Source organism: Camponotus vicinus, unplaced genomic scaffold (assembly GCF_025532165.1).
Source record: "Camponotus vicinus isolate PSW18456_S1 unplaced genomic scaffold, iyCamVici1.0 SCAF_1, whole genome shotgun sequence".
Lineage (NCBI taxonomy): Eukaryota > Metazoa > Arthropoda > Insecta > Hymenoptera > Formicidae > Camponotus > Camponotus vicinus.
The window spans coordinates 22,572,810-22,600,477 of record NW_028141945.1 but is presented as its reverse complement, the minus strand read 5'-3'; the positions used below and the strand labels follow the sequence as shown (position 1 = coordinate 22,600,477).

Sequence of the window (27,668 nt, the reverse complement as noted above, 5' to 3'; positions counted from 1 at the left end):
TGAAGGATTTTAAATCCTTGAACAAAGAATAAATTTTTCTAGCGAAATACTAGAATTTTTTATAATGATTTTATAACGAGCAGCTTTGCATTTTGTTGAAATTGTTGCAGAGTATTCTATCGATTCTTTTCTTTTTATTCCGTAAAAGAATTTTGTATATTCAAAGTTCTACACTACGTACTTGTAGCTCTCTTTTTAAATGCGAGTTTAGGCGAAAATTTGTTCACATTATCGAATGTAACAGACCGATCTTGTCTATTCCATAAAATCCATCGTTGATCGTTAGGAATCGATTAGGAATTCCCCTAAAAATCTCTTATTGATCAGATTTTCTTTCTACCGCGTATCATAACGGTAAGCGAAGCGGGAGTGGGGCATCTCTGGTATAAAGGAGAACCGGTCCACGAGGTAATCGTCGTTCCCTCTCTGTTGTTCGTAAGTCGTCTCTCGAGTTCGCCGCTCTGCTCATTTCTCCTTCCGCAACAATCCGAAAGTCATCGCCGTCGCGATCGTTCGCACGTCGAGTGTCCGTCTGTGCGTTTGATTCGTGTTGAACATCGGTCAAGGTAAGATTTATTTCAGTATACATTGTGTATGTACGAACAAAGATTTTCTTTCTATTTACAAACGCTTATATTACGATTTTACTATGTATATTATGTCAAATCAAAATAATTGTCAGATATATTATAATCAAATTTACGTTAAATGCATATCATGTGTTTAAAAAGATAATCTCCAAAAAGATACATATTTTCTATGATACGCGATATCATTTAATTTTTGCGTGTTTATATTTAAGATAAAATTTAAGGACATCTTTTTCACTAGTCAATAAGAATAATAATGTATGTATCTGTATTAACTGATTAATCTTTTGTAACCTAAGATAGATACTTTCATATTTTTATTTTATATATACAAAAAAGTGTGAAGATTATAAAATAAACAGTTAACAATTTTTAAATTATCTTAATTATTTAAAAGAAGCTAAAAGAGATTGCAATCTTTTAAGTTTAACATTAAATTACTCATTAACGAATCCGGAATATCTTGATTTAACTTTGAGAGAATTTTTCTCAAAACTTTTTAGTGCTGCGAAATCACTAGCAATCTCAAGTCACTTTTCATAGTATAAAGTTTTTTAAATTCAAAATTCCTTATATTTTTCGTTATGTTTTCAAGCTTATTTTACAATATAAAAATACCAAACAACTGTAAAAAATATTAAAAGTTTAAAATCTTTTTAGAGTTTTCTTTTTGTATTTTTTAAATATAAATTCAAATATAATTTTAATAACTTAATAAGTCTCTCAATTCAGTTCTCTTTTAGCTTAATAAATGTCAAAATTTAAATAATTTTAACATATTTTATTTTCATTGTATCTATTTAATTTCAAATTTTATCAAGGACAGCTTTTAGCAATTTAATCGTAAATCTTATGTAAATTGTAAAAGAGTGTTCTGTGATTTCTATTATTATATATAATAATAATAATACTAATAATAGAATTATTTATTTATATTAAAATAATAAAGCATATATATTATAATAATTAAAATTTTTCAAGTTTGTTAAAATTAAAAATTAGCATAACTATCTTGTTAATCTTACATTATTGAAAGATAAATAATTTGTATCTTTTCGTCGCAAGATTATAATAGAACTTTATCCTGTCACTTTCAAATGCTCGTAAACTTTCACGCTTATCAAATTTTCTGCGTTTTATCTTGTGGCTAAGAATGGCTATAGCGTGTATAATAATTTTAAAGAGAGACGATATTATGCGTTAGAGAAATTAAGAAAGTAATTGAAGAAAATAATAAAACTCTCTCATTCTTTTGCTTTGTTTTCTCTAACTTTGAAAATTTTTAACGCGACCATTTTGTCAGCCGAGCTTTATACAAGTGTTCTCTTAATGGCAGATTGCATAAAATGTCATAAAATTTTTTATATACAGACAACAAAGAGATAGTATAAATTTTTCCGTAGCTATTGGCGCTTAAAAAAGTCAGAGATAAAGGGAATTAGCGAAACAATATCGCTTCCAAAACGAGGAAGGATAAAGACTAAGAAACATTCTCTTTACTTCTCAATCTGCGAAGTTACAACGAGTTTAGAGAAAGTTTTGGTTGAGTAAGTCACTTTGGTCAGCATTAATTCCTGACATAAGAACGATGGGTATCTCAACCGGTTGTGCAATCCATGTAGTGCATATTACATGCAACTGAACACGTGCAAACCGAAAAGGAATTATATAGACATTATGCACAGTCGGAACTGTGTGTGTCCGATTTATTCTCCAGTAATTTAATTTTACGCTTTCTGATTTAGCAAACAAGGGACTGAATACTGAAATTATATTTTACGATAAATTTTTATTATGTAAATCAATCAAATAAAAAAAAAATCATAATCATATCAAAATTCTCGAATGTTGAAATTCGTTGATTTGCGTGTGTATTTTCAAACTTAACATTCTTAACTACAATCTATTTGTAGATGTTTCTGGTACAGCCTACAGAGGAAATGTCTAAGCAGATACGAATTGAGCTGAATGAAAATGCAGCGACTCGTGATAAGGACCTTGAGATGATTAAGGAGTGGCTTGCTAAACAACCTCATTTACCTCAGTTTGATGGTATATTTTTCAATTAAGCTACCAAAAGTTAGTCACATAACACACAACGTCTTAAATTCAGCGGGCTAAAGCTTTTTTTAAAATACAAAAATTAATAAATATAAGACTCGAAATATAAAATTAAACAAAACAGTTATAATGGCAATACGAGTCGAGTGTCGATGTTATAACACATTTATTTATAATACAATCAAATAAATATTGATATTAAAGCATACAAAGAGAGGATAGCGAACGTTTCGACCCTATTTTTGGGTCATCTTCAGCGCGAAAGTATATAATAAAAGATAATATAATGAAAAAATTTAAAAGATTTATAATTAGGGATTTTATATATGTGCCCTAAATGTAGAAAATGTTTGATTTGCAATATTATATGATATTTAATATTAAATACCACGAAGTTATTGATGCAAGAAGTAGTGAAATATGTGTAAGGAAATACGAAATTGCACGATACACATTCCGGCGGTTTAAAGTTTCGATCATTCTAAGAGAGAGAGAGAAGAAAAGATGCTAAGAGAAATTTACTATACGAACATTGAATTTAATCACTAAATTATTATATATTATATATATAATAATTTACTGATTACTCGAAATAATGCAATCTAATTTCCTTTCAGATGACCAAAGAATAATGACGTTTCTACGGGGATGCAAATTCTCCTTGGAGAGATGCAAACAAAAACTGGACATGTATTTCACGATGCGCGCAATGATTCCCGAATTTTTTTCTAATCGTGATATAACGAGGCCGTCGATGCAAGACATAGCGAAACATATGTAAGGAAACGTACGAGATAAATAATTTATATAAATTTATTAAATAAATATTAATATTTTGCTTCATCTTTTTCTTTCAGACATATTCCTGCTTTGCCTGGTTTAACAAAAAACGGACGTCGTGTGATCATGATGCGAGGTATCATAAATAAAGAAGTGCCAATAAGCGTTTCCAATATCACGGAAGCTATGAAGGTACAAATTTACTTCTCGATCGTATTGATGGTGCAATTATGAATTGCGCGCTTTTTTCGAGTCAAATCAATCGATTAATTTATTCTATAATATATCTAAATATTAACAATCAATTCTTTAAAGTGTTCTGAAAATGCATATTCCTGAAAGAAATACATTTTATCATCTAAATAAGTATAAAACAAAAATTTTTATTCGTTTATTATTTTATTGTAAAAAAAAGAGTTTTTTTTATTACTAAAAGGTACATTATAAATATTTTTAATTATATTATTATTATTATTATTATTATTATTATTATTATTATTATCTACAATGTCGATAGCTAAATTCACTCAAATCTATTATGTCGATTTCGATTCCAATTTTTTGAAAACTGTACAATTTTACATCACACATTAATATTTATTTTATACTCATATTTTATTTTCAAGTCAAGATAATAAAAATGTGTTGTTATTAAAGATGGTGTTCATGATCGGCGATATACGTCTCAAGGAGGAGATCCACGGCGTTGCCGGGGACGTTTATGTCTTCGACGCTGCTGTCGCGACGCCTACGTATTTCGCCAAGTTTACTCCGACTTTAGTAAAAAAGTTTCTGGTTTGCGCGCAAGAAGGGTATCCGGCGAAAGTGAAAGAGGTGCACATAATTAACATTAGTCCGCTCGTCGACACGATTCTTAACTTCGTCAAGCCGTTCCTGAAGGAGAAGATACGCAATCGCATCTTCACGCATAGCAACATCGAAACGCTCTACGAATACATACCTAAGGAGATACTGCCGACCGAGTACGGCGGAGATGCCGGACCCATCGCAGATATTCACGGCACGACATTTTAATCTCATTAATTTAAAATTACAGAATGTGTTCCTGAATTTAATTTTAACGCTAATTTCTTTGAGTTTCCTAAATATTTAGTTACAATTTTTCCTATTTCTGCAATCATTAAACATCTTTATTAAATATAAATAGAATTATATATAAATAATTTTATATAAATTAATTTTATATAAATAGAATTTTTGATTTATATAAGATATACAGTTGTAATCGGAATAATAATTTGGATAAATACGTAAAGAATATGTTGATATCTAACGTTAAAACAAACCTTTTAACAAATGTTATTCATTATCTTTTAGAGATGTGGATGAAGAAATTGGAGGAATACGGACCGTGGTTCGCGGAACAGGAAGCTGTGAAATCTAACGAGGCTTTGCGACTAGATAAAATAAAGACGCAGGACGATTTATTCGGTATCGACGGATCTTTCCGGCAGCTAACCATCGATTAAATTGATTAACGCGTTATAGAGTGTCTCCCAACGTAATCATCGCCAAAGGCAATCGTTATTAGAACGCTCGTTCGGGTAGGAGCAGAAACTTCGACATCGACCGATCGTTCGTTATGCCCGTGTGATGAATATTAATGCATTTTCCCTTCAAACAACTATAATCGAATTATGAACTTTTGTACAGAACTTATACAGGATATCGATTTTCTTCAAACTAATTTATGGCAACAATCAATAAAATAATTTAATTAGAAAATTCACTTTTGTGTAAAGAATAACAGAGATAAATCAAGCAGATATTCTGACAAAACAAACAACGCTACTCTAATAAAATATATTTTGCATTTTTTTTATCAATGGTAGTTTATTTATTTTTGTAATTAAAAACGCGCTAATCATAGCTTTGATTATAACTTAATAAAGCGTTGTTTAAAATAAAACAGAAAACATAATTTATCTTTGTATAGAAATTTTGAAAGAATTTTCTTGTTGCATAATTATAATAGCTAATGATTATAATAGCGATTGAATAATACCAATGATTTTCGATTAAATGTATATATGCATAAAATTATATTAATGTGAAATTTTAGCATCTTTCTAAAAAATTTATGTAATTGAAATGTATATGAATAATATTTTTATATGTGTGAGATTATATTAATGATAAAATTCCATCTCAAAAATATTGTTTATTTTTTTAATTATAATAAGTAATTGATATATTTTGAAAAATTATTTTATTAATAAGTTCACTATTTTTTATCACAAACATACGAAAAGAAAAAGAACATCTCGATGAAACAAAAATAATACATGATATTTCACGAAAGTATATTCAAATCAATATTGTTCAACATTATTATCAAATTTATTATCATCATTGACACGTGATTATGTCATTATTGAAATATGTAATAATATTCAGAAATCAAATAATAGCAGATTTTCTATTTGCACAAATGTGAAATGTTAACAATCAAATAATGATAAATTTTTTACTTGAGCTTTTTTACTTGAATTTTATTTTCTATTCGAAATCTTTTACTGGCATCCCTTTCATTTCGAGAATTATATGAAAATAATCTCGCAATCAAATACGTGCTTACAAATAATTGAATTGAAATTGAATAAATTCGCGTTAATATTTATTAATTATCGTTAATTTTCCAAACTAGATTCTTTTCATAGATGCATTGAACGCGCAAATTCTCCATGTTCTATATAAACGATTCGTACAATAATAAATACATATAATTTTCATTTCTTGTGAAAAAAAATCTGACAAAAATCCATACATTATTACATGTTATAATCACAAGTTGATATTTAAAGTTGCATGTCAGAAAAAGTAGAATTTTGGAAATTTTGACTCCAGACACGAAGTGTCTGAATCTCAGAAAAAAATAAGTCTTTTTAATGCCAACTGTAATGCTGATTGCTGGTCATTAATTTCTCGAAGTGGAACGATAAAAAAAAAGATTCTTTAAGAATGTCATATTCAGTGCAAACTAGACGCGACGGTTTAATCGTCGCTGAAATGATCCGAGTTTCCGTTTGCGTTTACTTAATTTTCTGAGCTAATTATTTTCATTGTATTTCGATTAATTAAAAAAACCATCAATGAAAAATCTGTTCGGCTAAGAATCTAGCTTGGCTTATCAAGCTAAGAAGAAAAACAAAACTTCTGCTTTTATATCTGTTGTGTGTGTACTGGCGTTTTATTAAAATTATTTCATACTTATACTTTTATAGTCACTATTTGAATGTTATAATGATTGCTCAATATATTAGTTATTAGAGCGAATTAGTATAAATTATTTATTGAATTATTTTCAACTTTTTTATTTATTTTGCAAAAATTTTTTCTCTTTATAATTTAAAAATCTATAATTGTTCTTAACAGTTTAATTATTAAAAAGATTTCACTAAAAGGATTCTGAACTGTAAGTATGGTTTTACAAGGTCGATAATGATCTGATAAGTGCGACAAGCGAAAGTAAATTTCTTTGCAGTAGCATCGTGATATAATATTCAACAGCCCGTAAGACAGATATTCGCTTCTCTTCTTATGCAAATATGTTTCCACTTCTCCGTCTTTTCAGTCGTTCACGATCATCATTAAACTTGCAGTCAGTGTCAGTCAGTCAGTGAGCCCATCAATCGGTAGCTTAGTAAATTAATTATAAGTTAATCGATCGAACTTTGTATATTTTGGTACGCGATCAACAAGGCGTCTTGATAATAATATTAATATTCAATAATATAGTATATAATAATCATTTAAATATATCTGGACAAGCTAATCTTGAAAATACGGCGACATATTTAGCAAAATATTAATTTGTGAAAATAATTGGGTGGAAAGAGAAAACATAAAAGATAATTATTAAACTGCCTTTCGCAATCAATTATAAATTTTCAAGCTAATTAATAAAGCTGTCTATTCTCGTTAATATTATTAAATAGATTTTACAAAGAAAGTAAAGATAATTATTATTAAAAATATATTACTGATGATCGAATTTGCAACAAACGATAAATATTAAGAAGTGACAATAAATTGAATAGTAAGATGAAAGCATATTGTATAAAGTTATAAATAAAAATTATAAATTTTTAATATTCAACAATAAATTGCGAAAGGACATTATATTTAATATTCAGCAATAAATTGCGAAAGGACATACTAAATTATAATATTGTGTCAATAAAACGTAATGTATTCGTAACGCAATATTTCCAATCATAAAATTAACATACTTATAGTTTGATAATTATTAATCATTATTAACCTCATTTATGCTGTATTAACTGTGTTCATTAATCTCTGAATTTTCTATATCCTCATATCTTGACATTAATAACGCAACAATAACGCGTAAAATTTTTACGGAACAGACAAAAGCATGAGTAGACTTTTATAAATGTATGTACTTTGCTTTATAGTTATACTTGTTAATAAAACTTGTTTGTTTTTTTATTTTTATAGGTTGTGTAAAATAAAATTTAGTAATACAACTATTAAAATTGACCATACAGATGAAGTAAGTGAGTTGTGAAAAACAATGAAAAACAAAATGTAAATTTTTATTTGACCAAATATTCAATGACACAGCAACTCGACACGATATAATATTTAAGGATGTATCGTATTTAATCCAACTTGTTCTAAAAGGATGCAATAATTGTATCTTCACATACGGTCAGACTGATTCCAATAAAGATAAGGATGTATGCGGAAGGAGATAAGACGTGTCTATATATATAATATGGTAAAACTCATATCATGGAAGGTGGAAAGACAAAACTAATCCAAAATCAATTCTGATTATTGATATTGGCTCAGTTCTGTTTTTCCATCTTCCATGATACGAGTTTTACCATATTATACAGGGTGTCACAGGTATCATCCGTCAAAAAGAAACCATAAATAGAGCTCGCTAAACTAAACTAAAAAGTCCTATACCATTTTGCAAACAACCACGTAAAATTTCGAGATATTAATTAAGGAAGATCGGCTAATAAGCGCACAATTGGCGTGATTAGACAGTCGGCCATTCCAGCGAGGACAACGCGGAGTGATGGGATTGTATTTTTGCAATATTCCCACGCGGTTTTGTAAGAAATTTTAATCACTTTCTAGTCAAATAATTATTTTTCAAATAAAAACCATTTTTAACATTTAAAAATCAATATGGTCCTTATTTGAAAAATAATTATTTGACTAGAAAGTGATTAAAATTTCTGACAAAACCGCGTGGAAATGTCATAAAAATACGATCCAATCACTTCGCACCGTCCTCGCTAAAATGGCCGACTGCCTAATCACACCGAACGCGCGCTTATTAACCAATCTTTTTTAATTAATATCTCGAAATTTTACGTGGTTGTTTGCAAAATGGTATAGAACTTTTTAGTTCAGTTTAGCGAGCTCTACTTATGGTTTTTTTTTGACGGATGATACCTGTGATATTACCTGATACCAAGAAGTAGTAGTAATAGTATGAATATATTTTTATATATTTATACTATAGAGTAAAGATAGGGATGTAGGAGGAAGTCAGACGTGTCTACACGCCCATTTGGTCAACCAGCGACAGAATCCATCGAAGCCCAACGAATAATTGCTAGAAAGCAATATTCGTGGACTAGAAAAATATGTGAGGTGCAAGTGGCTGGATCGAGAATCGAACCCAAGTCTTTCACTTTTCGGGCAACTGCTCTAAATCACTGAGCTATCCAGACCTCATACTAATGTCGCTTTTTAACACAGTGATATGCGACTCCAGAGCGATGTTGTCATCTCGCTCGATGGATGCAATGCCAATTGCACGGAAGACCCCTGAAAGGTCGCTTTTATTAAATTAAGTTAATTTGATTAAATCTGTTATTTTATATATATATTAAATCTGTTATTATATTTTAATTATAAATTTTCAAGCTAATTAGTAAAGCTGTCTATTCTCGTTAATATCATTAAATAGATTTTACAAAGAAAGTGAAAATAATTATTATTAAAAATATATTACTGATGATCGAGTTTGCAACAAACAATAAATATTAAGATGCGACAATAAATTGAATACTAAGATGAAAGCATATTGTATAAAGTCATAAAAAGTTATAAATAAAAGTTATAAAGTTATAAATTTTTAAATTCAACAATAAATTGCTAGGGATATTCTAAATTATAATATTGTGTCAATAAAACGTATTCGTAACGCAATATTTCCAAGCATAAAATTAACATACTTACAGTTTGATAATTATCAATCATTAAGCTCATTTATACTGTATTAACTGCGTTAATTAATTTCTGAATTTTCTATATTCCCATATCTTGACATTAATAATTCAACAATAACACGCATAGTGACTTCATAATATACACAGCTTTCAAGAGCAATAATATCGATGCTAATATTCCATGACATATATTTACTGACCTCAAATTTTCAAAGAGAATCTTAATACGTTTAATATAAATTGCCATTATCATAATAATTACCCGCCAATGCAATTTGCGACAAGTTCTTCTCAAATATATTCTCGCTATCTGAATAATTGGATCGATATTAATATCAGTAATAAATGTATACATATGCATATGTACAATATAAGTTAATCGATTTTCGAAATAAAAAAATATAAAGGGAATAGAATAAGAAAAGAGCGGATATAAAACGCTGTGTTTTGTCGCAAATATAAATATCAACGTTTCCAGAAGTTTGACTTTGCTGCAAAACATAATATAACATAAGAAACACAAAGACTTAAGAGAAGAAAAGAAAGACTTTGATTGCCAAACTTGAGATCTTTCAATTTCTCATGAGTTTTCGTCGAGATCACAACATTGTAAGCGTATTCAAATTTATCAACAGATGAAGAATTTGTAATTGCAGTGAGTTTAAATTTTGACACTATTTTAAAATATTACGCGTTTTATGTCAATTTTCTCGATTTGCAAATAAAAGTAAAAATCATCGAAAAAATATACTTATTTATCGAATTAATAAAAGTTTATCGAAATTCATTTCAGTTTCTCGGGTTTATTTTTGTTTTTCAATTCATAATTGCGCTATAGACTATTCTTCAATAACAATATTTATGAAATAATTGGATATTTATGAAAATTTATTAATATCCATTTTTGATTTTAGAGAGATATAACAAACGTGCGCTTTGCGAAGGAAGGTGCAACGCTTTCGCGCGGAATACGCAGATTCACGCCGACGTCTTGTCAAGATAGACAATATCACACGTAAAATTTTTAAATTCATGTGATCGTCACGTCACGTCGTGTTAACGCTTTCGGAACATCGCGAAGACAAAATGAAACTTGGCTTCATTGTCATGTGCGTCATGGTGAGTTCGTTTTCATTAATAATCTCTGATGTCACGACTTGGAATTATATCTGTTACATTACATTACGTTCGAATGTTTGAACATGCAGCAAAATTCACGTAAAGGAGAGACAGAAGAGTGCAAGAAAACACATAATAAATTACAGCAAAAAATAACCTTTAGAAGATTTTCTTGATTATTAATCTTTATTATTAATCTATGATAATTATAGCAAATTATATAGTAATTTGCTAATTTTTAACAATGGAAATTTGAGATATTTAAAAGTAACAGTTGTATATTCGATAAATTGTCGCGTCTTGTAATTTTTTTGTTTTTCGTGTAGACAAAAATTCTAACAGAATGTCGATTTTCGTTTGTCTTTTTCTTAGCGCATCTTTGTTACTATTTATTTTTAATATTATCGTTATTATATATTCGTTTCTCAGACTTTACAATTGGCGAAGCGAAATTGTATGCGATCTTACTTCGAACATGTTTCAAAAACGCTCCACGAAAGAAGTTCCCACGCAAATAGAAATATACAAATTCATGTAAGGCCGATATTTGCCAAAGCTACTGGCGTTTGTACAGAAATTACACGATCGACGAATTGTGAATTTCTTGGAAAGCTGAAGTATGCTTTGGCGACGAGGAAGCGGGATCAAACGCACTTCCAAACTTACTCTTTCCTTTTTTCTCAGATATATCGGTTTCTCATAATCATGAATTAGATATTTCATGGCGATTTTGTTTTAGAGATATATTTAAATAAAATGATAAAAATAATCGAGAGAGAAAAAGAGAGAAAGAAATTCGCTTAAATTATAACGATTGAGAAATATAAATTAATAATTTGAGAGACGATTTGAGAGAGATATTTCTTATTTCAAAGATTTTATTAAAAAAAAAAACATAATATTTGTCGATAACAAAAATTTAATAAATTTAACAATTTTCGAATTCCTCTCGGTCTAGTTAAAAAATATAACTCATAAAAAAATTAAATTATCACTTTTATTTGGTTTGAATCTTACGTTTATCTATATTATCTTTCTTTAAGACTTTTGATAACGCATTATTAACGAAAATTTTTCTAGCTCAAACTGTTAACATCGATCATTCTTATACATTCATGTATTTATAATACACTTGAATTTTCGTGTACATCGTATCTGTTGAAGTCAATTATTCGATACTTTTGTTCGAAATAAATTGGAGAACTAGATCTCTAGTTGCAATAAAAAGAAGAATAAAAACAAGATTCGAGATAGAGATTTTTTGTATGCATCGTTCTACAATTAATACAATCACAATATACTCAAGATATTACTTTTCGAGAAATTTAGGTAAATTGGATCAGCCGAAAAAAGTGATTATAAAATGATCATCAAGATATATCAATTCTCATATTTATTTTATTATCGTCGTGAATTAGTTTTATCGCGTAATGCGGTGCAAAATCACTAAAATTTGGTCGTCCGAATTGGAAATGCTTAGCGCCACGCTCGAGAATTTTCTTCATCGCTTTAACTCGTAAAGTTACGAGAAATCGACTTTACTTTACGTAAACCTTGATCGCGCAGATTATGTTATAAGACTGTAGACTATATGCAAAATTTAAGACTTTACACGACATTGCTCTACATTATTCTTGGTGCACGTGCACTGCAAAATCATCATTACATACGCTCTTGGAGAACGCTTTTGCCATTCGATGATGATATTAAGCGCCTGTTAATGTGTTATTTGTTGACAGATTCTACTGGCATTATTGATTACTTCAACGTATAGGATAAATGCCTTTGAAATAGATGACAAGCAAATCGAGAAAGATTATGCCGAAGTCCTGAAGCTTTCATTGTTGTTTTATGAAGCGCAGCGTTCTGGGGAATTACCAAAAGACAATAGAATCCCATGGCGAGGCGATTCTGCATTGCATGACGCTGGTTGGCAGGGTGAAGATCTAACCGGAGGATACTATGATGGTAATAAACTACTAGGAGTCGCTTGGAGAATTGAAAAAAATAATAGGAAAATTGTTCGATAAAATTATTTAAATTTGTTAACCCCTAAATAGGAATCATACAAAAATATATCCTTGTTTGGCGGATTAATGACGATACAATGATTTATGAGACTATAAAAAACCGTACAATTTATTTCGCGAAATATCACGCTTGTTCTCTTTGTTCAGGTCATAATTATGTAAAGTTCGGTTTCACAATGGCTTTCGCGACGACAGTTTTGGCTTGGGGTGCAGTCAGTTGGCCGGAAGCTTTTAACATCGCTAATCAACTCGACGAAATCCGTAAAACTATCAAATGGGCTACCGATTACTTCATCAAGTGTCACGTAAGCCATAATGTATTGTACGGACAAATAGGCGAATTTTATTTGACTGAAACGTTTTGGGGAAGACCCGAAGAGCTACCACGTGGCACGTACAGACCAGCCTACAAAATCGATCCGGAACATCCCGGTATATATGTGAATAAATCTATATATAAAAAATATTTATAATTTATTTAGAAGATAAAAAGATAAATAAAAAATATATTGTGGGATCTACATGTATAATACATGTAAATATTTAATGTATCTTTTACATGTAATTATTCGATTTATTTATTATATGCGCATTTATTTTGCTTGATTTGTGATTAATCGATCGTAGGCTCTGATGTCGCCGGCGAAACAGCAGCAGCTCTCGCAGCTTCGAGTATCGTCTTCAGAAGAGTCGATCCCGAGTATAGCGCCAAATGTCTCAAGCATGCGAAAGAAATTTACAGTTTGGCCAATCATTATCGTGACTTTTATCACAAAGGGATAGAAAATGTGCAATTATATTATAATAACACTGATTACGGCGACGAGCTAGCGTGGGCTGCTATTTGGCTCCACAAGGCGTATCCACACTTCTATTATCTCGATAATGCTGAAAATCATTACCAGTATTTCCATCTCGAGAAACGTCCGAATGAATTCTCTTATAACAACAAGATTGCCGGAGTTCAGGTACAACGAGAACTCTCTTTAATAATTTATTTATTTATATGATTTTTATTATATTTATCGTGATAATTTATCTCTCGGCTCGACAAGATTTTTAATTTTTTGACAATTTTAGATTTTTTTAAATTAAGGTCTTTTCGATTGCAAAATAAATTATGAATAATAATTTACTAAATGAGAAAGTATCTCGTCTTATTTAATATCTTTAGCTTTTAGTCCTTCGGTTAATATAATTTTTTCTAATTTCTCGTAGGTGTTGCTAGCTCAATTAACAGGAAAATTGGAATATCAGAAAGCTGTTCGCGATTTTTGCGACTTCTCAGTGCATCAACAGACACGCACGCCTATGGGTCTTTTGTATATCGATAAATTAGGTACTCTTTCTCATGCCGCTAATGTAGCTTTTATTTGCTTGGAAGCTGCTGATTTTGAAATTGGTCCCTCGCATCAATATTATAAATTTGCCAAAGAACAGATTGATTATATACTGGGTTTAAAAGCAGGTAAAACTTGAATAAAAGTGATCTTGTATTCAAAAAGAAATTACGTTTGTACTCGACGCTTATATTCTACATAATAATAATATTATTTTATCGGTTTTTATTGATTGAATCGAATTTTTTTTTATTTTTGTTGTATTCTTTTTTACTTTCGTACAATTTTTAGGAAAAAGTTACGTGGTCGGATACGGTATTAATTCACCGCAACAGCTGCATCATATTGCATCTTCTTGTCCGCATCGACCAAAGTTCTGCGGATTGCAAGAGTATAGCCAAACTATATCGAATCCGCAGGTTCTTTATGGTGCTCTAGTTTCCGGACCTAATAAAAATGATGATTTCTTTGATAATCGACACGACGGTAATTATACGGGTGTCAGGATAGATTATAATGCTGGTTTTACCTGCGTGCTCTCCAAACTGTTACAACTGCATTGTTATGAGATATATATGTCTCCTTCTAGTTACGACAGGCTATTCAATCAAATTAATTTGTCATAGCTGTAATTGACATATGTATAGAAATATTTCCGTATTTAGAAATTAAATAGACTCTTTGTCGTGTGTGCATGATGTTCTTATGTAAAATAGAATATTTAATGTACAAAATATGCATTTCATTTAATTTGACTCGTAATATTAATTTTATCTTATAGTAAAGATAGCATTATATTGAAATATCGTATAATCGCATAATGTCTTCCAAAGCATTCAAATAGAAACATGCTTAGACGAGAGAAGTCATTAATCATGGCTATACATAGCATAGAGAAAAACAGAGATTAAACAGCTTTCAGAAGAATGAAAACATATATAAATATATAAATATATACATAAGTATATACATATATAAGTATATAGGTAAGCTTTTTTGTTCACATATGGAAGTCATGATGAATTACGATAAGAAAATACATAATCGATTAAAAACTATCTGCACGTTTTGTAAATATTCTCAACTTCTTTAGTATGTATTTATGTATGTCTTATTCTAATTTACATCTCTTAATATATTTGAAAGATTAATTAAATTAAATTAAGTTAATTTGATTAAATCTGTTATTTTATATCTGTTATTTTATATATTAAATCTATTATTATATGTATACTCGTTATATTTTATAAACCAAAAATGTACAAAATATATTAATTTTTTTGGCGTCAGTTAATTTACATCAAACATGCAGCATTCTTGTTATATAATTAGACTAATTTATAATTAGACCATACTGCTTTTTTTTTTAAATAAATCAAATTGTATTAGTTATAACATTGATTATAATTTAATAAAGTTTTGTTTAAAATAAAACAGAAAACAGAGAAGTTATTTTTATATAGAAATTTTTCTTGTCGCATAATTATAATAGCTTTTGAATAATACCGATGATTTTCGATGAAATGTATATATGCATGAAATTATATTAATTTGAAATTTTAATGTCTCTCTGACAAATTTATATGGTTGAAATACATATATATATGAATAATATTTTTATATGTGTGAGATTATATCAATGATAAAATTCCATCCCGAAAATATTGTTTATTTTTTTAATTATAATAAGTAATTGATATATTTTGAAAAATTATTTTATTAATAAGTTCATTATTTTTTATCACAAATATACGAAAAGAAAAGGAACATCTCGATGAAACAAAAATAATACATGATATTTCACGAAAGTATATTCAAATCAATATTGTTCAACGTTATTATCAACTTTATTATCATCATTGACACGTGATTATGTCATTATTGAAATATGTAATAATATTCAGAAACCAAATAATAGTAGATTTTCTATTTGAACAAGTGTGAAACGTTAAAAATCAAATAATGATAAATTTTCTACTTGAGCTAGTTCTATTTTCTATTCGAAATCTTTTACTGGCATCCCTTTCATTTCGAGAATTATATGAATACAATCTCGCAATCAAATACGTGCTTACAAATAATTGAATTGAAATTGAATAAATTCGCGTTAATATTTATTAATTATCGTTAATTTTCCAAACTAGATTTTCTTCATAGATGCATTGAACGCGCAAATTCTCCATGTTCTATATAAACGATTCGTACAATAACAAATACATATAATTTTCATTTTTTGTGAAAAAAAGTTTCTTTGACAAAAAATCTATACATTATTATATGTTATAATAACAAGTTGGTATTTAAAGTTGCACGTTAGAAAAGGTAGAATTTCGGAAACCTTGATGTAAGACGCGAAGTGTATGAATTACAGAAAACTAAGAGTCTTTAACGCCAACTGTGGTGCTGATTGCTAATCATTAATTTGTCTCGAAGTGGAACGACTAAAAAAAAGATTCAACAAGAATTCATTCAATAAGAAATCATTCAATTCAATGAAAGTTACACGCGACGATTATGCATATGTATACATCGTAAGTTAATCTATTTTCTGTATATGTCGAATTTATGAGAATGGATGGATTCTAAGAATTCTTTCATACATACAAGTGTACAGAAAATTCACGAAACAAAATAATAAAAAAAATTGGAATAATCGCATACTTTAAACGTATATACAAAGGAGTAGAATAAGAATAGAGCGAATATAAATTGCTGTGTTTCGTTGTAGGTATACCAACGGTTCCAGAAGTTTGACTTTGTCTGCAAAACATAATATAACGTAAGAAACACAAAGACTTAAGAGAAGAAACAGAAAGACTTCGATTGTCAAACGTGGATCTTTCAATTTCTCGTGAGTTTTCGTCGAGATCGTGACATTGTAAGCGGATTCAAATTTGGCCAACAGATAAAGAATTTGTAATTGCAGTGAGTTTAAATTTCGACATTATTTTAAAATACTACACGCGTTTTACGTCAATTTTCTCATTTTACAAACAAAAGTAAAAATCATCGAAAAAATGCATTTATTTATCGAATTAATAAACATTTACCGAAATACATAAAACGTTTCAGTTTCTCAGGTTTATTCTTTTATTCAATCCATAATTGCTGTAAACTTTATTCTTCAATAATAATATTTATAAAATAATTGGAATATTTATGGAAATTGTTATCTACTTTTGATTTTAGAGACCTTCCGGGACGACAGCATCGCGAAGACAAAATGAAATTCAGTCTCTTTGTCTACGTCACGGTGAGTTTTTTTGTCAATAATCGTTAATGTTGTGATTCGAAAATATATATTAATTATAGCTGTTGCATTGTCACGCTAGAATGTTTGAACATGCGTCGCGTGCGAACAAATGCGCGTGAAGGAGAGACAGAATAGTGCAAAAAAACGCGTAATAAATTACAGGAAAAAATAAACCTTTAAAAGTTTTTCTGAAAACCTTTATTATTAATCTATGATCACTAATAATTTGCTAATTTTAAACAACGGAAATTTATGATATTTAAAAATAACGATTATATATTCGATAAATTATTATTGTTTTTTTTTGTAATATTTTTTTTTTATGTAAACGAAAATCCTACCGGAATGTCAACTTTTCTTTGTCCTTTTCTCAGCGCGTCTTTATTACTATTTATTTTTATAATATTATCGCCATTATATATTCGTTTCTTAGACTTTACAATCGGTTGAGCGAAATTTATATGCGTTTTAACTTCGAGCCAAAAACATTCCGCCAAAGAAATATCCGAGATGGAGAAATTTTCTTTATAAGCATCATTCTGTATAATTTCTTGATAAGCAATTGATACAATCGCAATATTTTACTTTTCGAGAAATTTACGTAAATTGAATCAGCCAAAAAAGTGATCATCAAGAAATATCAATTCTCATATTTATTTTATTATCGTCGTGAATTAGTTTCATGGCGTTATGCAATGTAATATCATTAAAATTCTATTGTCCATCCAAATTGGAAATGCTTAGCACCACGCTCGAAAATTTTATTCATCGCCTTCTTCAACTTGACTTCAACTGCGAGCAATCGACTTTACTTTATGTAAACCTTGATCGCGCAGATTATGTTATAAGACCGTAGACTATGTGGAAAATTTAAGATTTTACACGACATTGCTCTACATTATTTTCGGTACACTGTATAATCATCATTACATGTGTTCTCGGAGAACGCTTTGCAATTCGATGATGGTATTAAGCGCCCGTTAATGTGTTATTTGTTGACAGATTCTACTGGCATTATTGATTACCTCAACGTATAGGATAAATGCCTATGGTATACATGACAACATTGAGAAAGTAGGTTTTGACGGCGACAAGAAAGAATATTACAAAGTCCTGAAGCTTTCATTGTTGTTTTATGAAGCGCAGCGTTCTGGGGAATTACCAAAAGACAATAGAATCCCATGGCGAGGCGATTCTGCATTGCATGACGCTGGTTGGCAGTGTGAAGATCTAACCGGAGGATACTATGATGGTAATAAACTACTAGGAGTCGCTTGGAGAATTGAAAAAAATAATAGGAAAATTGTTCGATAAAATTATTTAAATTTGTTAACCCCTAAATAGGAATCATACAAAAATATATCCTTGTTTGGCGGATTAATGACGATACAATGATTTATGAGACTATAAAAAACCGTACAATTTATTTCGCGAAATATCACGCTTGTTCTCTTTGTTCAGGTCATAATTATGTAAAGTTCGGTTTCACAATGGCTTTCGCGACGACAGTTTTGGCTTGGGGTGCAGTCAGTTGGCCGGAAGCTTTTAACATCGCTAATCAACTCGACGAAATCCGTAAAACTATCAAATGGGCTACCGATTACTTCATCAAGTGTCACGTAAGCCATAATGTATTGTACGGACAAATAGGCGAATTTTATTTGACTGAAACGTTTTGGGGGAGACCCGAAGAGCTATCACGTGGCACGTACAGACCAGCCTACAAAATCGATCCGGAACATCCCGGTATATATGTGAATAAATCTATATATAAAAAATATTTATAATTTATTTAGAAGATAAAAAGATAAATAAAAAATATATTGTGGGATCTACATGTATAATACATGTAAATATTTAATGTATCTTTTACATGTAATTATTCGATTTATTTATTATATGCGCATTTATTTTGCTTGATTTGTGATTAATCGATCGTAGGCTCTGATGTCGCCGGCGAAACAGCAGCAGCTCTCGCAGCTTCGAGTATCGTCTTCAGAAGAGTCGATCCCGAGTATAGCGCCAAATGTCTCAAGCATGCGAAAGAAATTTACAGTTTGGCCAATCATTATCGTGGATTTTATCACAAAGGGATAGAAAATGTGCAATTATATTATAATAACACTGATTACGGCGACGAGCTAGCGTGGGCTGCTATTTGGCTCCACAAGGCGTATCCACACTTCTATTATCTCGATAATGCTGAAAATCATTACCAGTATTTCCATCTCGAGAAACGTCCGAATGAATTCTCTTATAACAACAAGATTGCCGGAGTTCAGGTACAACGAGAACTCTCTTTAATAATTTATTTATTTATATGATTTTTATTATATTTATCGTGATAATTTATCTATCGGCTCGACAAGATTTTTAATTTTTTGACAATTTTAGATTTTTTTAAATTAAGGTCTTTTCGATTGCAAAATAAATTATGAATAATAATTTACTAAATGAGAAAGTATCTCGTCTTATTTAATATCTTTAGCTTTTAGTCCTTCGGTTAATATAATTTTTTCTAATTTCTCGTAGGTGTTGCTAGCTCAATTAACAGGAAAATTGGAATATCAGAAAGCTGTTCGCGATTTTTGCGACTTCTCAGTGCATCAACAGACACGCACGCCTATGGGTCTCTTGTATATCGATAAATTAGGTACTCTTTCTCATGCCGCTAATGTAGCTTTTATTTGCTTGGAAGCTGCTGATTTTGAAATTGGTCCCTCGCATCAATATTATAAATTTGCCAAAGAACAGATTGATTATATACTGGGTTTAAAAGCAGGTAAAACTTGAATAAAAGTGATCTTGTATTCAAAAAGAAATTACGTTTGTACTCGACGCTTATATTCTACATAATAATAATATTATTTTATCGGTTTTTATTGATTGAATCGAATTTTTTTTTATTTTTGTTGGATTCCTTTTTACTTTCGTACAATTTTTAGGAAGAAGTTACGTGGTCGGATACGGTATTAATTCACCGCAACAGCCGTATCATATTGCATCTTCTTGTCCGCACCAACCAAAGTGGTGCGGATGGGAACAATATAGGAAAAATGAACCGAATCCGCAGATTCTTTATGGTGCTCTAGTTTCCGGACCTAATGCAACTGATGGGTTCCTTGATATTCGATACGAACCTATTTATACGAATGTCAGGATAGATTATAATGCTGGTTTTACCTGCGTGCTCGCCAAACTGTTACAACTGCATTGTTGGCGGTTGTGTATGTCTCCTTCTAGTTACGACAGGCTATTCAATCAAATTAATTTATCATAGCTGTAATTGACATATGCATAGAAATATTTTCGTGTTTAGAAATTAAATAAACTCTTTGTCGTGTGTGCATGATGTTCTTTTGTAAAATAGAATATTTAATGTACAAAATATGCATTTCATTTAATTTGACTTGTAATATTAATTTTATCTTATAGTAAAGATAGCATTATATTTAAATGTCGTATAATCGCATAATGTCTTCCAAAGCATTCAAATAGAAACATGCTTAGACGAGAGAAGTCATTAATCATGACTATACATAGTATAGAGAAAAACAGAGATTAAACAGCTTTCAGAAGAATGAAAACATATATAAATATATAAATATATACATAAGTATATACATATATAAGTATATAGGTAAGCTTTTTTGTTCACATATGGAAGTCATGATGAATTACGATAAGAAAATACATAATCGATTAAAAACTATCTGCACGTTTTGTAAATATTCTCAACTTCTTTAGTATGTATTTATGTATGTCTTATTCTAATTTACATCTCTTAATATATTTGAAAGATTAATTAAATTAAATTAAGTTAATTTGATTAAATCTGTTATTTTATGTCTGTTATTTTATATATTAAATCTATTATTATATGTATACTCGTTATATTTTATAAACCAAAAATGTACAAAATATATTAATTTTTTTGGCGTCAGTTAATTTACATCAAACATGCAGCATTCTTGTTATATAATTAGACTAATTTATAATTAGACCATACTGCTTTTTTTTTAAATAAATCAAATTGTATTAGTTATAACATTGATTATAATTTAATAAAGTTTTGTTTAAAATAAAACAGAAAACAGAGAAGTTATTTTTATATAGAAATTTTTCTTGTCGCATAATTATAATAGCTTTTGAATAATACCGATGATTTTCGATGAAATGTATATATGCATGAAATTATATTAATTTGAAATTTTAATGTCTCTCTGACAAATTTATATGGTTGAAATACATATATATATGAATAATATTTTTATATGTGTGAGATTATATCAATGATAAAATTCCATCCCGAAAATATTGTTTATTTTTTTAATTATAATAAGTAATTGATATATTTTGAAAAATTATTTTATTAATAAGTTCATTATTTTTTATCACAAATATACGAAAAGAAAAGGAACATCTCGATGAAACAAAAATAATACATGATATTTCACGAAAGTATATTCAAATCAATATTGTTCAACATTATTATCAACTTTATTATCATCATTGACACGTGATTATGTCATTATTGAAATATGTAATAATATTCAGAAACCAAATAATAGTAGATTTTCTATTTGAACAAGTGTGAAACGTTAAAAATCAAATAATGATAAATTTTCTACTTGAGCTAGTTCTATTTTCTATTCGAAATCTTTTACTGGCATCCCTTTCATTTCGAGAATTATATGAATACAATCTCGCAATCAAATACGTGCTTACAAATAATTGAATTGAAATTGAATAAATTCGCGTTAATATTTATTAATTATCGTTAATTTTCCAAACTAGATTTTCTTCATAGATGCATTGAACGCGCAAATTCTCCATGTTCTATATAAACGATTCGTACAATAACAAATACATATAATTTTCATTTTTTGTGAAAAAAAGTTTCTTTGACAAAAAATCTATACATTATTATATGTTATAATAACAAGTTGGTATTTAAAGTTGCACGTTAGAAAAGGTAGAATTTCGGAAACCTTGATGTAAGACGCGAAGTGTATGAATTACAGAAAACTAAGAGTCTTTAACGCCAACTGTGGTGCTGATTGCTAATCATTAATTTGTCTCGAAGTGGAACGACTAAAAAAAAAGATTCAACAAGAATTCATTCAATAAGAAATCATTCAATTCAATGAAAGTTACACGCGACGATTATGCATATGTATACATCGTAAGTTAATCTATTTTCTGTATATGTCGAATTTATGAGAATGGATGGATTCTAAGAATTCTTTCATACATACAAGTGTACAGAAAATTCACGAAACAAAATAATAAAAAAAATTGGAATAATCGCATACTTTAAACGTATATACAAAGGAGTAGAATAAGAATAGAGCAAATATAAATTACTGTGTTTCGTTGTAGGTATACCAACGGTTCCAGAAGTTTGACTTTGTCTGCAAAACATAATATAACGTAAGAAACACAAAGACTTAAGAGAAGAAACAGAAAGACTTCGATTGTCAAACGTGGATCTTTCAATTTCTCGTGAGTTTTCGTCGAGATCGTGACATTGTAAGCGGATTCAAATTTGGCCAACAGATAAAGAATTTGTAATTGCAGTGAGTTTAAATTTCGACATTATTTTAAAATACTACACGCGTTTTACGTCAATTTTCTCATTTTACAAACAAAAGTAAAAATCATCGAAAAAATGCATTTATTTATCGAATTAATAAACATTTACCGAAATACATAAAACGTTTCAGTTTCTCAGGTTTATTCTTTTATTCAATCCATAATTGCTGTAAACTTTATTCTTCAATAATAATATTTATAAAATAATTGGAATATTTATGGAAATTGTTATCTACTTTTGATTTTAGAGACCTTCCGGGACGACAGCATCGCGAAGACAAAATGAAATTCAGTCTCTTTGTCTACGTCACGGTGAGTTTTTTTGTCAATAATCGTTAATGTTGTGATTCGAAAATATATATTAATTATAGCTGTTGCATTGTCACGCTAGAATGTTTGAACATGCGTCGCGTGCGAACAAATGCGCGTGAAGGAGAGACAGAATAGTGCAAAAAAACGCGTAATAAATTACAGGAAAAAATAAACCTTTAAAAGTTTTTCTGAAAACCTTTATTATTAATCTATGATCACTAATAATTTGCTAATTTTAAACAACGGAAATTTATGATATTTAAAAATAACGATTATATATTCGATAAATTATTATTGTTTTTTTTTGTAATATTTTTTTTTTATGTAAACGAAAATCCTACCGGAATGTCAACTTTTCTTTGTCCTTTTTTCAGCGCGTCTTTATTACTATTTATTTTTATAATATTATCGCCATTATATATTCGTTTCTTAGACTTTACAATCGGTTGAGCGAAATTTATATGCGTTTTAACTTCGAGCCAAAAACATTCCGCCAAAGAAATATCCGAGATGGAGAAATTTTCTTTATAAGCATCATTCTGTATAATTTCTTGATAAGCAATTGATACAATCGCAATATTTTACTTTTCGAGAAATTTACGTGAATTGAATCAGCCAAAAAAGTGATCATCAAGAAATATGAATTCTCATATTTATTTTGTTATCGTCGTGAATTAGTTTTATGGCGTTATGCAATGTAATATCATTAAAATTCTATTGTCCATCCAAATTGGAAATGCTTAGCACCACGCTCGAAAATTTTATTCATCGCCTTCTTCAACTTGACTTCAACTGCGAGCAATCGACTTTACTTTATGTAAACCTTGATCGCGCAGATTATGTTATAAGACCGTAGACTATGTGGAAAATTTAAGATTTTACACGACATTGCTCTACATTATTTTCGGTACACTGTATAATCATCATTACATGTGTTCTCGGAGAACGCTTTGCAATTCGATGATGGTATTAAGCGCCTGTTAATGTGTTATTTGTTGACAGATTCTACTGACATTATTGATTACCTCAACGTATAGGATAAATGCCTATGATATACATGACAACATTGAGGAAGTAGGTTTTGACGGCGACAAGAAAGAATATTACAAAGTCCTGAAGCTTTCATTGTTGTTTTATGAAGCGCAGCGTTCTGGGGAATTACCAAAAGACAATAGAATCCCATGGCGAGGCGATTCTGCATTGCATGACATTGGTCAGAAAGGCGAAGATTTAATCGGGGGATACTACGATGGTAATCAACCATTACGTCACTTGGAGAATTGAAAAAAATAATAGGAAAATTGTTCGATAAAATTATTTAAATTTGTTAACCCCTAAATAGGAATCATACAAAAATATATCCTTGTTTGGCGGATTAATGACGATACAATGATTTATGAGACAATAAAAAACCACAACAATTTATTTCGCGAAATATCACGCTTGTTCTCTTTGTTCAGGTCATAATTATGTAAAGTTCGGTTTCACAATGGCTTTCGCGACGACAGTTTTGGCTTGGGGTGCAGTCAGTTGGTCGGAAGCTTTTAACATCGCTAATCAACTCGACGAAATTCGTAAAACTATCAAATGGGCTACCGATTACTTCATCAAGTGTCACGTAAGCCATAATGTATTGTACGGACAAATAGGCGAATTTTATTTGACTGAAACGTTTTGGGGGAGACCCGAAGAGCTACCATATGGCACGTACAGACCAGTCTACAAAATCGATCCGGAACATCCTGGTATATATGTGAATAAATCTATATATAAAAAATATTTATAATTTATTTAGAAGATAAAAAGATAAATAAAAAATATATTGTGGGATGTACATGTATAATATATGTAAATATTTAATGTATCTTTTACATGTAATTATTCGATTTATTTATTATATGCGCATTTATTTTGCTTGATTTGTGATTAATCGATCGTAGGCTCTGATGTCGCCGGCGAAACAGCAGCAGCTCTCGCAGCTTCGAGTATCGTCTTCAGAAAACTCGATCCCGAGTATAGCGCCAAATGTCTCAAGCATGCGAAAGAAATTTACAGTTTGGCCAATCATTATCGTGGATTTTATCACAATGGGATAAAAAATCTGCAATTATATTATAATAACACTGATTACGGCGACGAGTTAGCGTGGGCTGTTATTTGGCTCCACAAGGCGTATCCACACTTCGATTATCTCGATGATGCTGAAAATCATTACCAGTATTTTCATCTCGAGAAACGTCCGAATGAATTCTCCTATAACAACAAGATTGCCGGAGTTCAGGTACAACGACTCTCTTTAATAACTTATTTATTTATATGATTTTTATTATGTTTATCGTGATAATTTATCTCTCGGCTCGACAAGATTTTTAATTTTTTGACAATTTTAGATTTTTTTAAATTAAGATCTTTTCGATTGCAAAATAAATTATGAATAATAATTTACTAAATGAGAAGGTATCTCGTCTTATTTAATATCTTTAGCTTTTAGTCCTTCGGTTAATATAATTTTTTCTAATTTCTCGTAGGTGTTGCTAGCTCAATTAACAGGAAAATTGGAATATCAAAAAGCTGTTCGCAATTTTTGCGACTTCTCAGTGCATCAACAAACACGCACGCCTATGGGTCTCTTGTATATCGATAAATTAGGTACTCTTTCTCATGCCGCTAATGTAGCTTTTATTTGCTTGGAAGCTGCTGATTTTGAAATTGGTCCCTCGCATCAATATTATAAATTTGCCAAAGAACAGATTGATTATATACTGGGTTTAAAAGCAGGTAAAACTTGAATAAAAGTGATCTTGTATTCAAAAAGAAATTACGTTTGTACTCGACGCTTATATTCTACATAATAATATTATTTTATCGGTTTTTATAGATTGAATCGAATTTTTTTTTATTTTTGTTGGATTCTTTTTTACTTTCGTACAATTTTTAGGAAGAAGTTACGTGGTCGGATACGGTATTAATTCACCGCAACAGCCGTATCATATTGCATCTTCTTGTCCGCTCCGACCAAAGTGGTGCGGAAGGGCACACTATAGGAAAAATGAACCGAATCCGCAGATTCTTTATGGTGCTCTAGTTTCCGGACCTAATGTAACTGATGAGTTCCTTGATATTCGATACGAGCCTATTTATACGAATGTCAGGATAGATTATAATGCTGGTTTTACCTGCGTGCTCGCTAAACTGTTACAACTGCATTGTTGGCGGTTGTGTACGTCTCATTTTAGTTACGACAGGCTATTCAATCAAATTAATTTATCATAGCTGTAATTGACATATGCATAGAAATATTTCCGTGTTTAGAAATTAAATAAACTCTTTGTCGTGTGTGCATGATGTTCTTTTGTAAAATAGAATATTTAATGTACAAAATATGCATTTCATTTAATTTGACTTGTAATATTAATTTTATCTTATAGCAAAGATTGCATTATGTTAATCGTATGTATATCGTATAATCGCATTAATGTCTTCCGAAGCATTCAAATAGAAACATGCTTGGACGAGAGAAATCATTAATCATCAATGATTATACGTAATATAGAGAAATACAGAGATTAAGCAGCTTCCAGAAAGAATGAAAACATATACAAATAAATAAGTATATACATAAGTATATACATATATAAGTATATATGTAAGCTTTTTTATTCACACATGGAGGTCTTGATGAATTACGATAAGACAATACATAATTGATTAGAGACTATTTGCGCGCTTTGTATAAATATTCTCAACTCCTTTAGTATATATTTATATATGTCTTATTATAATTTACATCTCTTAATATCTTTGAACGATTTAATTAAAATGAAGTTAATTTTTGATTAAATTTGTTATTTTATGTCTGTTATTTTATATATATTATTATTATTTATATATATATTAAATTTGTGTTATGATATGCTCGCTATGATATACTCGATATTTTATAAATCAAAAATGTGTAAAATATACTATCTTTTTTGCGTCAACTAATGTATATCAAAATATGAGGCGTTTTTGTTGTATAATTAGACTATACTGTTTTTTTTTATATTTTTATTGTGTTAAAAATATAAGTATATATTATTAAAGAAAAGTTTTCAAATATTTATTAAAATGACTTGCATGTCTAGCATGATAAAAATATTAATAATTTAGCACAAACGTAAAACTTCTATAAGTACCATAAATTTCCAAAAGATATGCGTAAAGCAAATCTTATTTTATGCACATTCTTTCAAGTTGTATTTCTTTTCAACTTCTATAATGACAATTGTTTTCAACGAGATATAACATTAACGATAATTACTGTATTGACAAAATATGCCAATGTTTCCTATGCGGTGGCTCTCGTT

General features: G+C 29.6%; 4 protein-coding genes across 4 annotated transcripts; all 4 read left to right on the top strand.

Annotated features, from left to right (window-relative positions):
* Nucleotides 1-179: 179 nt before the first annotated feature.
* Nucleotides 180-5,472, top strand: LOC145959609 (alpha-tocopherol transfer protein-like). The gene is made up of 6 exons (XM_083078611.1): nt 180-566; nt 2,504-2,642; nt 3,269-3,428; nt 3,509-3,623; nt 4,089-4,452; nt 4,770-5,472. Exons 2-6 carry the CDS (start codon nt 2,504-2,506, stop codon nt 4,919-4,921), a joined length of 930 nt encoding a protein of 309 aa, XP_082934737.1. The 5' UTR covers nt 180-566; the 3' UTR covers nt 4,922-5,472.
* A 4,745-nt stretch (nt 5,473-10,217) lies between these two features.
* Nucleotides 10,218-15,717, top strand: LOC145959608 (endoglucanase E-4). The gene is made up of 7 exons (XM_083078610.1): nt 10,218-10,325; nt 10,585-10,789; nt 12,529-12,757; nt 12,967-13,251; nt 13,447-13,787; nt 14,038-14,287; nt 14,451-15,717. Exons 2-7 carry the CDS (start codon nt 10,757-10,759, stop codon nt 14,783-14,785), a joined length of 1,473 nt encoding a protein of 490 aa, XP_082934736.1. The 5' UTR covers nt 10,218-10,325; nt 10,585-10,756; the 3' UTR covers nt 14,786-15,717.
* Nucleotides 15,718-16,941: 1,224 nt separating this feature from the next.
* LOC145959607 (endoglucanase A-like) lies at nt 16,942-21,380 on the top strand. The gene is made up of 7 exons (XM_083078608.1): nt 16,942-17,084; nt 17,349-17,412; nt 18,415-18,664; nt 18,874-19,158; nt 19,354-19,694; nt 19,945-20,194; nt 20,358-21,380. The coding sequence occupies exons 2-7, from the start codon at nt 17,383-17,385 to the stop codon at nt 20,690-20,692; spliced, it is 1,491 nt and encodes a 496-aa protein (XP_082934734.1). The 5' UTR covers nt 16,942-17,084; nt 17,349-17,382; the 3' UTR covers nt 20,693-21,380.
* A 1,459-nt stretch (nt 21,381-22,839) lies between these two features.
* Nucleotides 22,840-27,320, top strand: LOC145972000 (endoglucanase A-like). Its single transcript, XM_083100167.1, has 7 exons — nt 22,840-22,991; nt 23,256-23,319; nt 24,322-24,571; nt 24,780-25,064; nt 25,260-25,600; nt 25,848-26,097; nt 26,258-27,320. The coding sequence occupies exons 2-7, from the start codon at nt 23,290-23,292 to the stop codon at nt 26,590-26,592; spliced, it is 1,491 nt and encodes a 496-aa protein (XP_082956293.1). The 5' UTR covers nt 22,840-22,991; nt 23,256-23,289; the 3' UTR covers nt 26,593-27,320.
* The last annotated feature ends 348 nt before the right edge of the window (nt 27,321-27,668 follow it).